Source organism: Cucurbitaria berberidis, assembly GCF_010015615.1.
Source record: "Cucurbitaria berberidis CBS 394.84 unplaced genomic scaffold K460scaffold_2, whole genome shotgun sequence".
NCBI lineage: Eukaryota > Fungi > Ascomycota > Dothideomycetes > Pleosporales > Cucurbitariaceae > Cucurbitaria > Cucurbitaria berberidis.
Window position 1 is genome coordinate 4729797 of NW_024468936.1, and position 16346 is coordinate 4746142.

A 16346-nucleotide genomic window follows, 5' to 3' on the forward strand; every position below is an offset into this window, starting at 1 on the left:
AAGCTGACAACGTTGCGCCTCTTACGATCGTCCGTCACCCCAATCATGATCGAGCAAATTCTAAAGCAAACGCCAAATCTCCACACGTTCGAATACGACTGCTATCAATATACGGAAAACGCGCCACTCGAACTCTCGGGAATTAGGCAAGCACTGCAGCCTGTCCACTCCACGCTTACGCATCTTACTATACGCTACGAAGTTTACCATAATAACGAATACGGCCCGCCGCAGGAGGAGGCAAATATAGTACAAGGAAGCCTAGGCCCCTTGCACGACTTCCCCGCTCTCACGTCGCTCTCCGTATCGCTTGCGGTGCTCTTCGGCGCAGAAGTTGTCGACGAAGGTCGCATAACCAAGCTCTCCGACGTCCTACCTCCGCATCTCCAGCACCTCACCATTACAGACGATCTGTGGATGTACAATCGCTTCCAACAACGCTTCGAGGACCTGGAGGCCATGGAAATTTTCAGAACGTATCTATCCGGCGAGAAAGTGGCCGATTCTTGGAGGCAGGGTTCACACTATCAACCTGGAGTGACCAATTGGGATGAGAGCATGCAGTACTCCAGGCTTGTTTGGGAGACGGATAGAGAGCCCGAGTGGAGAGCAGCGACGCCGGAGTTGAGAGAGTTTGTGTATGATTTGAGGGCTTGGGGTCATCGGTCTCTGGGGTATTGGAAGGATAAGCGGGCTAGGGAGGAATTGAAGAGGGTTTGCGAGGGTCAAGGAATTGAGTGCCATGTTCTTTTCGACGACGAGGGCAAGGGCAAGTACAAGGACAACGACAACGAAAACGATGGAGTTGAGTACAACGATAGGTATGAGAGCGGGGAGGACGACAGTGAGGATAATAGCGAGGACGATAGTGATGATGATAGTGAGGATTACAGTGAGGGTTACAGTGAGGATGACAGCTATGAGGACGACAGCGATGACGAAGAGGAGTACTATAAGTCAATATAAAAGTAACTTGCCCGCTATCAAGGCGTTTGGCTCATTCACTATTCGAGACTCTCCTCAGATCAGGCTCTCGACTAAGAAGATAGAGCCAAGGTTACTCCACTGTCAGGCTATTATGACAGAAGCACTTGTCCTTGTCCGGCGTCGTCATCACCACCCGATACAAATTACCAACTCATTCACACATTTGTCGATAAGTAATATTTTCAATCCCGAGACGTCACTTCAAACAAGATCAGATTAATACGCTAATAGCTCGAACCTTGCCGATCATCTTGAAACAAAGGTTAGCAACGACTCTTCCACTCCAGCTTGCCACGATCAACCGATCGAGGAGAACTTACAATTAGCACCCATAGCTTTCCTCAACTTGAGCGTAACAGCCTCAGCCTCCAACTCCTTGGTATCGCTCGTCTGGATCTCAACCGCATACGTGCGAATGACCTGCTTGACCTGCCCGCTCTGGAAGCTCATCTTCGCCTTGCGCATAACCTTTGTATTGGGCCCTACGCTCCAATATTAGTATCATAAAAAACCTTTACAGAACACCTACCACCACTCCACACACACATGTATATATATATATATATATATATATATATATCTTATAGCCGACAAGAAAATATCAAAGAAAAAATATATATATCAAACCTACCCTGCCAAATGACAAAAACAAACTTGACCCGTTCCGAGTACTCGTCATTACCCAGTTTCATCCGCACATAGGCGTACGCCGCTTCCTCGCCGAGGGACTGCGTCATCTCAGCAATGTCCCCTGTTCCCGACGCGGCTAACGTTAAGCTGTCTGATGTAGCTGATGCATACTACATACATTAGCGTCGAAACAAACAAACAACCACGTCAAGGCCCGTAGACATCATGTCTAGACAGCATATCCTGCGCCGCCGGTATGGCAACCGAAGGTGTTTCTCCTCTTCCTCAAGGAGTGGAAGGGAGGGGAGAGAGCGCGTACCTTCAAGATAAGCCACGTAGTCTCAGACTTATCAGAGCGCACATCTTCGTACGCTTGGCTGATATCCGCGTCTGAGAGGAGATCGGAGGGGGCTGGCATTTTTGTACTTTTTCTTTCTTTCTATGGAGAGAATGGTGGTGGTTTGTTGATCGTTAGTGGGGGAGGTTTTGAGGATGCTGGGATGTGTGGCTTCGTCGGGAAATGGACGAGGAGCGCTAGTCGAGAATTAGCGCGGGGCTGTTGGAGTTTGGGGCTATAATGGGAATGGTCACAGATTCAAGGGTCCATGATTCGATCACTCTGCGAAGAAACGGAATGTCAAACGGTTTTGAACGGAACTTCCATGGACCAAGAAAGACACTTGAACACGGCGAGGTATGAACAATCTTTGTGAATTTTCGTGTAAAACTATAATAAAAGAAACCCTTTTTCGTGACCCGTTCGCTCATCGACTCGCAAAATCATGTCGTCCCGTCCGCTCGTTTGTCGGGACCCTCGAGTTCTACGACCCACCCATCTTCTCATGCGTACTCATCAAGCTACCAATAAAGGTTGTAATCAGCCTACTCTGTACCGCGACAATATCCTCGGGGACAAGCCAGATGGTCGCGCCCATCTTTCGCGCAATACTGATGGCCAACTTGGCGTTCTGGTAGCACTCGTCTTCATTGCGCCCTGCATTTACCAGGTCGTAGTCAACGTAGGCGGGCTTCATGCCAGCCAAGACATCAAGCAAGAAGACAGCATTGCTAAGGCCCGAGTCCTTGAATGACCGGATCTGGGTGCTCTTGCCACCTTTGCGCGCCATGTCGTTGGCCCACCTGATCATATCTGCGTCGGCGATTTCGCGCTTGCCGAGGCGTTGTGCGAGGCCCTTCAGAGTAGACACAATATCCTTTCGCATGAGTTGCCACACGAGGCCGAGGGTCAGGGTGCGCTGGCCGTCGGTAATATCGGCGCCTTGAATACCGGGGAGCGAGAATTGTACCTGCTTCCCGAGCTCGACGGCGTAATTGGTGTTCTCCAGAGCCTTGAAGCGCATCAGCTCCTGGCCTTCCCGAGGCTTGTTGACGTGGCGCCAGTTTACGCTGCCTGGGATGACTTTGTCGTATCCTTGGAGGAGGACGGTGCCGTCCTTGAGGTCTTCGAAGAATGACTGTACAACGGGCTTGACGTCGAGAGAGTTGAGCCAAAGGGTAAAAACACGTGCCTCGCGCTCTCCTTCGGCATCAAAGTCTTCAATCTCGGCCTTCTCCTCTTCAGTGATGGGGTCTAGGCAGGGATGTGTGTTGAAAAGGTTGGCGACGAAGGCGAGATTCAGCTTGGGGTTGCCAGCTACGAGAGATTTTGGGGTCAGAAATTTGCGGCAGTCGAGAGCGTCAGCGTTCTGAAGCACCATCTCGGCGCGCTCGAGGAGATCGTTCTGTTGAAGCGGGGAGCGAGAGCAGGTTTCGGGCGCCAGCTGGTTGAGCAAAACAGTATAGTTTTCTCCATCCTTGACATCAGTTGAGAAGTTGGTGACACTGTCAAAATTAGCTCCTGATATCTCAACATTGTCGCAAGTGGAGGACCTCACGTTCTGTGCCACTTGGCATTCTTCAAATGATAGTTGAACCACCGCAGCAGGATCTGCTCCGGCGGCAGGCGCAGAAACTGCTCGAGTGTCTCATCGTCTTCTAGAAGCCTGTACAGCTCGGGATGCAGCTTGATATCAATCTTGCCCAACAGACCTCTCCGAATGATTTGCCAAATCAAGCCCAGAATCAAATGCTCGCGCACTTCAATAATATCTCCACTGCCAATGTTGACGACCGAGCAACCAATACCCTTGGCCGACTCAATGACGATGTTGTTGTTCTCGGTAAAGTGGAAGTTGTTCAGCGACTTGATCTTCTTGCCCGGCTTGTTCAGCACACGCTCATCGATGGTATCGGGCACGCTGTCGTTGATGAGCTTAGACAGGACCAGGCCGTCCTTGCACGCATCGAACATCTCAAAGGTATCGACCGCAAAGGGCAGGCGGTCGCCGATATCTGCGTCACCAGCAAGGACGGCGTTGATATGGCGCGTGAACTCGGTTCGCTCATCTTCGTTGATGGTATGAGTAACGTTTGCGGAGGAACCTTGGACCTGGATCCTGCCGCCACCGCCGCCAACACTGCCTTTCGAGGCGTGCCCAGGGGTCGAGGGGAGGCTGCCAGTGCCGCCGGTGCCAGCTCGAGGGCGGGTTGGGCCTGTGTGCATGCGCTGCTGGGCGGGAGAGGATTGGCGTAGCTTGGAGATGAGCTGTGGCAGTCAGTTGCAGATGCCCGGGCAGTTACTAGCTGCTACGAGAGAGAGGTCGCATACATCCACATAATCGTCGAGTTCTACTCTCCGCGAGCTGTCGAGCTCGACCTCTTTCAGGGCTTGTCGCACCACATCGTAGGGCTGGTGCTCCGTCTGCTGCGTCGCCTTGATGACCGTTGCCTCGTCGAGATAGCCCTTGTCGTCAATGTCGAGCTTGCGGAAAGCATCTTGCAGCCCAAAGATCTCGCCCTGCTGGAACTGGGGGTATTTCCTGTCCGCAATGGCCCTGTTAGCTACTGTGGAACTCGGCGGATGCGCATAGAAGATGGGGGGCAAGCGACGTACTTTTGCAGCTTGATGATATTCATCTTTGGCGGAGGTTTGGGGGCAAGGGAACTACGCGGGAGGATATAGAAGAGGCCAAAGTATCTGCCTGGCTCAGCCGCGTCTTGAGTTGCGCGTTCTTTGGGTTTGGTCCTCTTGTTTTGCTTACCAGATGACGACGAGGGGCCCTCTGCCAAGTCGGGCCGTACGAGGGGCAGTCGCAACCTGCTTCCCCGGCTTACGTACGTTGGCATGTCACGTCCTATACTTCTTCACATTTGCACACTATTTTACCACACACAGCACGCGACACTATCATGGCACAAGGCAGGCATTGAAAAAGAGCTTTTGATTTCCCTCATTATCGTTATAAGGTCCATATCGCCGGCTCGTTAAATGGGTCCACAAAATAAACACTAACCCATCCATATTTCCGCTAAAAATACTGAACATGGTTCCGGCAGGCTGACAGTATGCTCGTTTCCAGCCAGCACAAGCCGCCCAGGTAGAAACAGTGACATAATAACTTTCTTCGAGCATGGCGCTCGTCAAATGAGCAAACATCATCAGTGCATAAACAGCCCTCTCATTCGTTTGCGCCTTTATTTTCGTCAAGCATGGCGTGCCGTCCACCTCGAATAGAGCCATGGGTCGTTTTGTTGCTCACGTTGCCGACCGCACTGCCACATGTATGTGTCCCGTATTATCGGTGGTTGGATTGGCATATGTCGAGCGAGAGTAGTGGGGAGTGGCAGAGCGACTGGCAATCAATCGTGGGCTTCCCATTAATCCTCTCCAAGGCCGTCACAAAAAAGACGTGTAGAAAGTACAGAACCGGCACCCGCGACAATAAGCAAGAAGGTCATGTGGGACTTGCATATGCTTATGCCGCATGCAGGAGTCGTATATCGTGAAAAGGAAAGTCCAAGACATGGTCAACCGGAACGGTAGTCCGAAGAAGCAGATGGTCGTTAAAGTCGTGAATGATGCCCAGAGGTGCAGAAGTGTAAACAGAACACAGGAAATGGAAGGAAATATAGACACAAGGGAATGTCCGCATCGGATCGTGTCGTGTTTGTGTGGTTGGGTTCATGTCGGTTCGGATAGGTCCGGTTATGATAATGATGTGATCAAGGTCCAGAATGTGGTAGTAAAATGTTGCGTGTTTCCTGGCAGAACACTTGCTAGTTGCTGCAAAATCTTTCGAGGTAGGGGCTATACCGCCGTCTAGTGTAAACTCTGAATCGGCAACTGACCACCCGAGCAGAATTAGTAATGATTGAATCCCGTTACCTCCTGGCGCGTTGAGCAGTCATGGTATGTGCACGCTGAATGCCAGGGGACGGGTCTTGGGCATAAGTGGGGCCAACGGCACCACCTTCCATGGTCTTGCGTCTCTTGAGGCCGCCTATATCGTCTCCCTGAACGCTGTCTGGACGATATGGGTCTTGGTCCTCTTCGTCGCGACCACGCTTGCCACTGGCGTTCACTCCGTTTGTCGGAGGGTACCCTTGGTTCGAATACTGCGAGACGGCACCAGGGCCAGGATAAGCGTCATGAGCTGCGTTGCCATTAGGAGCACCGCGAGGATCCGTCATGACCGTGTACAGGTTACTAGACGGTGGCGCTTGACGTTGGGGAGTGGGGTATCCTGAGTTCCACTGTGGTTGGCCAGTCGCCGTTGTTCGCGGTGTGGCACGTCCAGAGCCATTCTGGTGAGGAGACCCAGTCATTTCCGGAGACAAGTGGGCATGTTCAGGATGTATTGGTCCGGGCCCTCCGTTAGGATTGTAGCCGTACGGACCCCTGTTTCCATTGTACGGGGCGCTGGAATGCGTGTATTCGTGGTCCTGCTCATGATCACCTTCGCCACCAGCGGGAGCAGACACTTGGTCATTTCCTTGTGGCATCATGCCGTCCGCTGGCTTGACGTCACCCTCATCTGTGACATCGCTAATACGAGAAGGTGGCGCCATTTCCGTCTTTGGGTAAGGGCCGCCGTCAGTCCGATATTGAATCATGGGCTGGCCTTGAGGAGCGTATTGGCCAGGCTGAGAAGGAGGTGCAGAGTACATGGGCCTCGAGCCATCGTAACTCTGTGCAGATCCGTAAGAGATGCCCTGCTGCACAGCACCCGGTGGCGTGCTTGCAGGTGTGTTGGGAACGGACCGTGTGTTGCTCAAACCCGTGTCAATGGAGAGGGGCTGGCTGCCAGGAGCATGTTGCACATTGGCACCATTCCACTCATAGGAGCTACCTTGATTACCCATACCCATGATGCTTGACGCGCTTGTGGGAGGAGTGGGGAAAGTATGGGCCCGATCGAGGCCTGGGCGTCCAGATGAGGGGTTTGGTTGAATAGCATGTGGGGGTTGCGACATTGCGCCTCCAATTGGGTTGCTCATCGAGTGGTGATGATGAAGAGACGGCGGTTGCGATGCGGTTGGCCCAGTGAGATATCGCTGCTGAGTCTGCATAGGGTCAGGTCTCCGGTTGCGATCTATAGCAGCCATGGCGGCGCCTCCTACACTTGCCCTCGTCTGATTCGAGGGGTGGTACAGTAGAGCGCCAATGTCATGAACAAATAGAGGATAGAGCTGCTCTGTGATCTTCTCTTTGTTTGCAAACTCCAGTGCTCGCTCGAAGGGAATCCTACGTCCTGTTAGCACTTTGGGAAACGCACAGTTGGGTTGGTTCTTGCTCACCAGACACCCTTGAGGTGCATTGGCCCTATCTTGACGACGTGACGTGTCTTTTCGCTCTTCAGGATGCCGTCTCTGCGGCCTCGAGTCATTCCAGCCACGTTTAGAAGCTTTGTGCCGTTGATCATGTGATTGTCTGACAAGCACGATTAGCACATGGATCTGAGCCACAACTAGATGGCGGAACATGGCCTACCTTCGCGACGAGCGACGCACACGCCCTTCGCCTCCACTTGGAAGCAGAGACTACCTTCGTCTTCCCACAGCGTGGCGGTTACACGGGGCTTCATTCCAGGCGGAGCGACTTGTCCAGTGTGGTCAAAGGTATGCGTCTGATAGCTCTGTGCGCCCGGTAGTGACGAAGCGGGTGCTCCAGATGACATGGCTATTATAATCATGAGCAAACATCAAGACATCAGAAACTGAAGAGTCGCGACTTACCGGGAAGCTGCAGGGTTGACGGTACCAAGGCATTGTTCATTGAAGAAGAAGCAGGAATCTGTGATGGGACGCCATTGGGATAGCCATATGGTGGATATCCAGGCGGGGTAGGTCCATACTGTTGCTGTTGTTGTTGAGGCTGCATCATGGAGGAATGCGGTGGATATGCGTAGTGTGGGAGTCCCGAAGGAGGACCCGAAGCTGGGGCGTGTTGGGTAGCAGCAGACATGTGGGATGAATGCACGTCAGCATACGATTGCATCTGGTTCATGCTGTTGTAGGCGACTGGGGCAAAGCCGTAGCTGTCCTGAGTTCCGTAAGGAGGGCTCTGCTGCGACTGTGCATTCAATGGCTGACCGTCACGGCTGAGCGAGGAGGGAGTGTGCTCCGGGGATGGCGTCTTGAAGCCCGCAGTCTGGCCGTTGATGGAGGCGGCGTAGGACGTGTTGGAGCCCGCGCTTCCGCTGCCAATGGAACCAGAGCTGATGGAATTGTTTCGAGGCGACGAGGAAGTCGACGAAGCGCCTGTGTGGGGTTGGATGTGGGTTAGGGCCGGTAGTCGCTCGCTCGACACTGCAGGCTTGGGCTGGTAGTGGGAGTTGTACCAAGTGTCGACTGGGCCGCGGGCGTGGACCGACGAGATGGATGGGAGCTCCAGCTTTACGGTATTGTCACGTTTTGGCTTGTGAAGTTGTTGGGCGCGAAACCGCCGAGATGATGTTCACGGAAGGTCTCGAGTCAAATCAACAGATAGCCGAACGTATTGCTGTGTGAGGGCAAGCGGACGAAGCTCACAAAGGATAACTTGTTGATGATATAGCTTGTTGTTGAAATCTGGCGATGGGGCGAATCACCTTGACCGCAAGTCAGTTGTTTGCTTCGCAAGCGTGGTATCGGTTAATCGCAGCGGGGGGCCAACGAGAGGCGACCAGACACGTGGGGCAAACCAGATCAAGTTGAACCGAGGGAGGGTTTTGCGCGCACAAGATGATGCAGTGGATGGAGCGATTCAAGATGGGGTTTGGGTAGGAAAGAGATATAGCTGCGGAAATGGAGGAGAGGACTGACCGAGAGGTTTCGTAGTAAAGCGGGCGGGCAGCTTGGACACGAGGCTCAATGCGCGAGCGAAGCTGGTCAAAGTGAAGTCGAACGCTGCAAGGCAATGCTGAAGCGGCAAAAAGCACGTCGTGATGTCGTTGCGGTCGTAAAGCAGGGCGTTGACAAGGCTTTTTTGTTGCGAATGGCTAAAACACGCAAAGAGACGAATTGACAAAGGCCGGCCGAAAAGAATAGGTGGGAGCGTGTGCGACGGCCAGGAACATGTGCCGTCTTTTTTTTTTCTAGTGGGCGAGTGAAGATGGATCGTTTCGTAGAGCGGTCGTAACGTCGTTGCGCTTCGTAACGTGCGGGCCGAGCTGTATCGATAGTGGATGGCTGCAGGCGCGGGCAAGAAAAACAACTGCGCGATGCACGCGTCAGTAGAGGGTCGTGCAGCAGTAACAACGAGGAGAATGCAATGGCATTGACGGGCAACCAACCTCCGCCAGTCTAATGAGATGTAGAAGAGACACGAAAGCGCAGCACGCGGGTTTTTTTCGCAGACTGCGGTGGGGAGGCGGAGGTTTAGAGGGCGGAGGTGGTTGGGATGCGACCTCTTGATGCTAGTCCCGCTGGACCAACCGGACAGGACAGGCCAGATAGATAGGCGAGGGCACGGGAAAACGCTGCGACGACGACGACAGTGACGCCGGGCCGTGTGGCGTCCCCAAGATTGGGAGCGAGAAAAAAAGAGAGAGAGGGAGGGGGGGGGGAGAGAGAGAGAAATGCAGAGAGAGAGGGAAAAGGATACTGACCCAATTCACAACGAATGGACAACAAAGACGCTCAAAACCGCGACAGGACGATGCTGGAGTGGTCGCTTTGGGGGAGGGGAGGGGGGGGGAAGAAAGTGGGTATGGAGCAGCAAGAGAGCCGTTCGTTCTCGTCGGCGATGCTGCAGAGAATCCTGCAGGCTTTGGACAGCAGGCAGGCCGCAGCTAAGAGGGCTGACCGAGACAGGCGAAGTAGTGCACGCCCCGCAGAGGAGTCCGTCCGGGATATGGTCGCCTTTCTCGCTCTCTCTCTCTCTCTCTCTGGCGCGTTTTCTCTACGTCGACTGTCAGTGCGCTACTACCGGCCTACGGGCTACGGGCTGCCGCTTGTGTGTGTGTGTGGTGGGTGGTGGGTGGTGTGTGCTGCGTGTGCGTGTGCGCTGCTCCTCTGCAAAGGCACGATGGCGATGCTGCGAGAGCGGGCCGGCGCGAAGACTCGCAGCGCAGGAAACGGCTCCAAGGACGGCGGCGGGCAAATGCAGACACCAGCGCGGAAGATGCAGGCTCAGTTGCTTGTACAGTATAAGTATATACAGCACAGTACAGTGCAGTGCAGTGCAGATACAGTGCTTGCTGTGCCTAGAGACGGGTGGTGGAGATCTTCTGGGGACGAAGCTCAAGCAAAACACCCACACAGACAACCCACGAGCCGCCGCGGGCACAATCTAAATTCAATTCGGGCTGGCCTGGGTGGGGAGAGGCAGCGTGAGCGCACCATGGGCATGGGGGTGGCCGGCCTGGTGCACAGCACACACACTCACACACACAGACATCCACAGACATGCACATCCACATCCATCTGGACCGAGAATAACAGCAGTCCCCGTCTACGCCTATGCTGACCTGGGCTGATGCACCGACGACGCTGCCGCAGACAAGGGCGCAGTCTGACAGGGACAGGCCTGCAAGACGCTATACACCACACGACTATATGCACCCAAGCGAGCCTACGACTCCACCCCCAGCCACCTGACGACAGGCGCCCGTGTCCGCACGACAGCATCAAAGACACAGCAGATCAGATGTTCCCCTCGGTTTGCAAAGACTCTGGGGGCATGGCAACTTCTCCGCTCTCTCTCTCTCTCTCTCTCTCTCCCTTGTTCTCCATCTCTCTCTCCATGGCGCTCATCATCTCCCTCCTCCCCCTCCTCCACGCTCACTGGTAGGCTTGTCGCGCTCCAAACTTAGCGGGCGCCTACCTTTTTTTACCACACTGTGCCGCTTCCTGAGGCATCGGCTGGGGCCCCGATAGGGATAAGACGGCTGAATGCATGGGGCCACTCACAGCTGTCGGAGATATTTGACGCGCAGCGCTGGCAGAACCTAGTCATCAATTGATAGGGAACCGTGAGCACAAGCGTGGGCTGGAAAGCAGAGCCATCCCAGCGAGCGATCGGGAACCAAAGACCCTGTTGAACTGGCCAAAGTCTGGCTGCTCCTGTCCATCCCTCTACTATACTCTATCCACCGCAGACGATCGGATCGCCTGGAGGTGCTGAGTGGCCCGCCAGCCGCCATGCTTTGCAACCGTCTCCAACTGCCGCGGCATGCTCATGTGTGCTGTGCTGATGATGCTCGTCATCTTTTCTGCTCTGGAAACGGGCCTCGAGCTGGTCTAAACACACGTAGCGATTTCCTGCTCAGGCTAAATGCCCGCCATCCAAACTCGCGCAGGGATGTGCCCGAAAGCGAACGGGAGAGACGGACGGTACGCCGTGCGAGCCAAGTCGCTTTCCGGGCATTACTCAGAGTCGCCTGGTTGGACTGAGGGAGCTGGTTGGCCATCCGATGACCTGGACGTGGTTGAGTCGAAAGCACGCATGAGGTCAGCGTCCATGTCGCCCACGCGAGACTGGCAATTCGACAACAATGACCCTCCATCCATTCATTCCTTCATCCACCCCCCTCTAGGCCAGGAAGCGAGGTCCTAGCACGACGAGCATGTGCAACGTGGAGACTCGAGAGAGCACGACAGCCATGTCATGTCAGCGGGGTTCGCAACGAGAGGGCTAAACGAGCCACACCACCTAGAGAATGGAGAGGGCCGCGGCGTCGTCTGGTCCCCACTTCTCGCTCGCTGCTGAATTCCAGTCCAGTCCAGAGTGAATTCAACTCGACAAACGTGCCGACTGTACCACGGCCTGGTGTTGGATGTGCCCGCCGTGCCGCCTGATAGGACGCCTGCTAGTTGCGGTGAGGAGATGCGCTGGCGAGGCTTAGCCCAATGGGGCAGGGGGCCCAGCCAGGTCACGCTTTCTTGCCTCACCCTCAACAGCCACCCGCACCCGCACACAAACTGCCTCTTCCAATATTCAGACAATGGTCGCTGTCTCGCTGTCGGAATCCAATGGACCCAGTACCTTGGATCGAGCGTAGTGCAACCGCACAAGCGCATTCTTTTCCGGCCTGCTGAAACACGCTCTGCCATACGGCGTACTATCGACTGGCGCCGTTATCGCCGTCCCGTCCATGTCTGTCGTATGGCTCGGACTTGATTCAATGGTCACCATGATCACGAGATCCGTACAAGGCACGGGAGAGTCCGGCTCCACCATGCGCCATCCATGCGAACGGTGACAGCCTCAGACTCTGGGAGAAGGGAGGCGATGATGACATGCCAGCCTTCCCATCCCATCCCACATCAGCATCAGCTCGCCGCCCCAGGCGCCAAACCAACTGTTCGCATCCTATTCGATTCCCCCCTGCTAGCTGTGAAGCCATGCTCATTCCCTTCACAACCAATCCCTCCTCCATGCCATGGCCTTTTCGCAAGACATGGCCAAGACTTGCCCTGAGCAGCAAACTCTCTTACACGTGTACCATCACTGACGGCATGAGATGAGGGCCACGCCGGAGCAAGTCGCATCATCCGTTGAACCTAATCTAGACCGGAGGGGGGCCCATCGAAGCTGCAAGGCCAGGTAGTCGATTACAGTCCGGTCGTACACTACAGACACGCGAAGTACACAGGAGGTAGTAGGTAGAGTTACAGGCCTCAAGCGGCCCGCATAGTATCACCCTGTGTGCAAACTGATGTCGAGGATCGGTGCCAGACGTCCCCTCACCCAGGCTCAGTCACACGGTCGCCGCGTGGGCCAAGGTGTCTAGCAAATATGCACAGGTGGAAATAAACGTGCAGCGCAGCCGGCGCGATGTGGGAGCGGATCGTGGAGAAAGGCCCGCGCCCGTATCTACATGCAACTTGCTGAATCCACGACTAGTAGCAACGTAGGAATGGCAATATCACCGCTGTCAGAATCAAGACGGATCTGCACCCCTCGAGACGTGCACGGGTAAAACGCTGGTCATGACGGGCCCTCTCTCAGCACATGACGGCCGGCCTTGTTCTCAGCTATCGGGCAAGCAGGGTATCTTGAAAGGGCGCCTGGTCTTGTATCAGCCTTTGCTCCTCGAGCACAATGTTCTCGTGAAGTGGCCACGCAGTGGGGTCTGTGTGCATTCTTGTCCAACCGACAAGAACGGCCCATCTAGAACCGGGAAACCCTAGCCTAGGCGCATTCGGCTACGCTGCTCCAGATCAGGATGCCGTTGGCCCTTGACCCGCCTGGCAGCGTAGTTGTGGGCATCTCCTCCATTCCGTATTGGAGAGTTTCGAATTTCAAGCAAGAGGATCATCGAGTCGAGTTCTAGAAACTCGAACGTTTTGGTCAACCACACGCTTTCGACCAGCTGCAAACTGCCCCGTCAATCAACATGCCGACAAGCGTTCCTGCAGCTGTGAGGCAATCCCGCAACACGGGCAAGCTTGGACGAAGGCTGCACGTCGATTGGACAGGTTCGAGCTGCACCCACCCGCGCCTGCAGCTGGGTGATATATAGGGTATCCCTGCTCGATATCAGCCAAGCCCGCCCCCTCCTTCCATCCCGTCCAGGATTCGAGGAGCATGACCAGCGTTGCGAACTGCTGCGAGCTACGCATTACATACATGCAGTCGCACACACGACACTTTGACCTCTCTAAATGAAGAGCACAATTCCATGTGCCATCCTTTGCGTTTCACATCTTTTCCATATCTCTCCTCTCTCTCACGAGTGCTCTTCTTGAGCACCACCGAGGCCATATTGATCAACATCGTATCCTCGTCGACGCCATCAGATAGGCGTCCGTCTGCCAATCAAGGCTGGCCACGTCAGGAAGCCAGCGGAGCCGTTATCGGGGTCTTGCTGGGGCGCGCACGCCACGGCCGCTCCTTGCATCCCGACACAGGTCGTGAGGTGGGGAGTCAACTCGTGATTGGCGCGTGGCTTGGGATCATGGCTCGCACTCACCGGTCTTGCTTTACTGCTACGGACTTCAGCCCCACTTTGCTTGTCATCTTTCCTCATGCTCTGTGGACAAGTCGCTAGCTGCAGCCCATTCTCTAGCGTTCCCTTGGACTGAACTCCAGATGCTCTTCCATGTTCTCAACAGACTTTCAGCGATACAATCCAAGTGAGGGGGTCATTGTTCGGTTGAAACTTCTACCCGTTTTGCCGTCAACAACCCCCCAGTCGTGGATGGCTCACCGCTCTTCTATTCTTGCTTCATCTAGTCTATCAATACTGTCCGAGGGTGTAGGGATGGAGCAATATACGGGATCTATGACGAGCTAGGGTTGGGTAAGACGGTTATTCTGCCCCGCTGCGCCGCACCCTCACAGATCCCTCCCTTTGGGTGCTGTGATGAGCTTCAAGTACCGGCAGCAAAAGGCCACCCACCCGCTTCTATGTGTCAGAAAGCAAAAATGTCTTGAAGACGCTGATCGACGCTCGCTGCCGTGCAGCATCTTGACGGCGGCCGCAAAAGCAGGTGGCCAGCTCGCGCAGAGCCGCCAGCCATCGATGCGCATTCGCTACCGCCTCTGCGTGCTACGCACGACATAGCTACGTGCGTTTTGTGTGTCCCGCTTTCGATGCTTGTGGTTACACGGCAGCCTGCGAGATGGTGTGAAGCGACATCCATGATTACGTTGACAGGCCACCACCACCAACAGTGCATTTGGCTTCGAGTGCCAGGGTAAAGTCTGTCTTTTGTAGCATAGTAGTCCGGCGTTTCAACTTCTGCATCAGGCTGGTCCCTTTGCTCGAACATGCGTTCTAAGAAAGGTCTCAGCGCAGCTATACACATCGATGGCAGAACGGGGATGCATGTACCCATGTGCGCATTCAGCCTGCCGCGACTTTTGCCTGGATAACTTCAATGTCAAATCCAGCTTCCCGGATCACATGGACCCCGTATGCAACTACAGGATGCGGCGTTTCATAGCCTCGCATAGCTGAATGCTTGATATTGGCATACACACGCGCCGGTAGAGTCGAAGAAAGATTCTTTTATCCAAAAGACATACTTTCTTCGGGCAACAGGCGACGCGATAAGGACCTTTCCAGGCGCTATTGTACTATCTAGCTAATGAACTGCCATCTCCAGGGTCGCCCTTCCGTAACACTTTCGCTCGCTAGAGAGCAAAAAAACATGACATCCCGAGACATCGGTAGCGGGCGGCTGGATAAATCCCTTGGACTATTGGGCCGCTCCGTCCTGACAATATCGCTTGAATCCTTCAATATGGGAAGTTAATTGTTGAACTTCCGCCCGCGCCTCAACTCCGTAGGATGGATGGCTGCGCGCAATACACCCTGATCCACTTTTCCTCGAGGGCTGCATCCCTAGTCTAGTCTAGTCTAGTCTAGTCTAGACTGTGGCTCAGCAATAGAATGATGACTTCAGAATCGCTCACGCCAAGCTTCCTCTGGCTTATTATTATTATCATTTGTGTATCCACCATCGTACTATGCACCGAACATAAAAACGAAGGACGCCACTCTCCACACTACCTGAGCGCCAAAAAGTCTGTTAATCCCCATTACGACACGCGTCAACCCTAGTCGCTCTAGACCTCGCCTCCACTTTCCTCTCCCTCTTGTAGCTATATCCGAAGCTACTGAAAGAGCAACGTGCGCCGACCAGCCATCCTTGACCCGAACGAGGTGGTTGGGAAGTATAGGTTAGGAAGGTAGGAAAATCTCTGCACGTCGGCGGGCCGAGGAAAGCCGCGACCAGGATACTGCTGTGGGTTTAGAAGATCGATAGTTTCTGTTTTCTGACGGTAATAATGTCGAGGTTTGATGAATAGGGTTCTTGGCTTTCGAGGATGGGGATGCCGTGCCGACCGGCGACTGCCGTCTTGTTTGCGAGGCTTTCCGCTTCGCTCCTACCTCGGGACCTTGTGTGTCGGCTTCAACATCGCGACATCGTCGTCCTTGTGCTGAACCCCGCTTCTATCAGTCCGAAGTGCTTCAGTTTCGTATTCGAATGCTGGGGGTGGTGCGTAGGGCTTTTGATGGCTCGTTCGTTCGCTCATCCCAGTCATCGGCGTGCTTCAACGGGTATGCATGAGCGATACCTCGGCTGCTGCTGCGAACATTGGTTCGCAGGAGGGCCCCATCTATCACCACTCAGTCAGCGTCAACCCACATCTCCAGGCCACTTTTCAACTTCCAGCGTAGACGTGAATATCGCGCCTCGCTCAAGCCCAACCTTGCGCCTGCGTGTATTTCCCCCCCTTCAGTCCGCACGCCATACTACTACTAACAACCCACCCCGAGTCAGTCACGAAGCACCAAAAAGCAAAGCAAGGCTAAGCCCCAAACCCTGAACCCATCACGCCCAGCAAAACCCCCCTGACCCAGCCAAACAAGAAACGAAACACCTGCTGCTCCTACTCCTGCTCCTGCTCCTGCAAACCTCCTGCGAACACACGCGCCGATCAAACACTCAACGTC

General features: G+C 54.5%; 6 protein-coding genes across 6 annotated transcripts; 1 reads left to right on the forward strand and 5 right to left on the reverse strand.

The window, feature by feature from the left end:
* Window positions 1-1211: 1211 nt before the first annotated feature.
* K460DRAFT_403961 (actin depolymerizing protein) lies at window positions 1212-2035 on the reverse strand (the record flags this gene model as incomplete). The annotated part of the gene is made up of 4 exons (XM_040936678.1): window positions 1212-1237; window positions 1308-1469; window positions 1619-1787; window positions 1937-2035. 4 exons carry the CDS (start codon window positions 2033-2035, stop codon window positions 1212-1214), a joined length of 456 nt encoding a protein of 151 aa, XP_040791249.1.
* A 269-nt stretch (window positions 2036-2304) lies between these two features.
* Window positions 2305-4721, reverse strand: K460DRAFT_364680 (uncharacterized protein). Its single transcript, XM_040933043.1, has 4 exons — window positions 4571-4721; window positions 4286-4496; window positions 3513-4222; window positions 2305-3459 (listed from the first exon to the last, which is right to left on the reverse strand). The coding sequence occupies exons 1-4, from the start codon at window positions 4591-4593 to the stop codon at window positions 2439-2441; spliced, it is 1965 nt and encodes a 654-aa protein (XP_040791250.1). The 5' UTR covers window positions 4594-4721; the 3' UTR covers window positions 2305-2438.
* Window positions 4722-5838: 1117 nt separating this feature from the next.
* Window positions 5839-9215, reverse strand: K460DRAFT_375507 (apses transcription factor-like protein StuA; the record flags this gene model as incomplete). Its single annotated transcript, XM_040934777.1, has 6 exons — window positions 5839-7201; window positions 7255-7387; window positions 7448-7636; window positions 7693-8374; window positions 8441-8496; window positions 9194-9215. The coding sequence occupies 6 exons, from the start codon at window positions 9213-9215 to the stop codon at window positions 5839-5841; spliced, it is 2445 nt and encodes an 814-aa protein (XP_040791251.1).
* A 2070-nt stretch (window positions 9216-11285) lies between these two features.
* On the reverse strand, window positions 11286-12100 carry K460DRAFT_79540 (uncharacterized protein). The gene has a single exon (XM_040938694.1). The coding sequence runs from the start codon at window positions 11989-11991 to the stop codon at window positions 11491-11493; it is 501 nt and encodes a 166-aa protein (XP_040791252.1). The 5' UTR covers window positions 11992-12100; the 3' UTR covers window positions 11286-11490.
* Window positions 12101-13161: 1061 nt separating this feature from the next.
* On the reverse strand, window positions 13162-13594 carry K460DRAFT_79537 (uncharacterized protein). Its single transcript, XM_040938693.1, has one exon. It carries the CDS (start codon window positions 13510-13512, stop codon window positions 13273-13275), a length of 240 nt encoding a protein of 79 aa, XP_040791253.1. The 5' UTR covers window positions 13513-13594; the 3' UTR covers window positions 13162-13272.
* A 1988-nt stretch (window positions 13595-15582) lies between these two features.
* K460DRAFT_79794 (uncharacterized protein) lies at window positions 15583-16292 on the forward strand. The gene has a single exon (XM_040938695.1). The coding sequence runs from the start codon at window positions 15716-15718 to the stop codon at window positions 16217-16219; it is 504 nt and encodes a 167-aa protein (XP_040791254.1). The 5' UTR covers window positions 15583-15715; the 3' UTR covers window positions 16220-16292.
* Window positions 16293-16346: the final 54 nt, after the last annotated feature.

Bases quoted from the DNA above. Each gene is read 5' to 3' on its own strand.
- K460DRAFT_364680 (XM_040933043.1), bottom strand. From the start codon at position 4,593: ATGAATATCATCAAGCTGCAAAA. The intron at 4,497-4,570 runs GTACGTCGCTTG...CATTGCGGACAG, and splicing joins AATATCATCAAGCTGCAAAA to GAAATACCCCCAGTTCCAGC. The intron at 3,460-3,512 runs GTGAGGTCCTCC...TAATTTTGACAG, and splicing joins AATGCCAAGTGGCACAGAAC to TGTCACCAACTTCTCAACTG.
- K460DRAFT_79540 (XM_040938694.1), bottom strand. From the start codon at position 11,991: ATGGCAGAGCGTGTTTCAGCAGGCCGGAAAAGAATGCGCTTGTGCGGT.
- K460DRAFT_79537 (XM_040938693.1), bottom strand. From the start codon at position 13,512: ATGTATGTAATGCGTAGCTCGCAGCAGTTCGCAACGCTGGTCATGCTC.
- K460DRAFT_79794 (XM_040938695.1), top strand. From the start codon at position 15,716: ATGGGGATGCCGTGCCGACCGGCGACTGCCGTCTTGTTTGCGAGGCTT.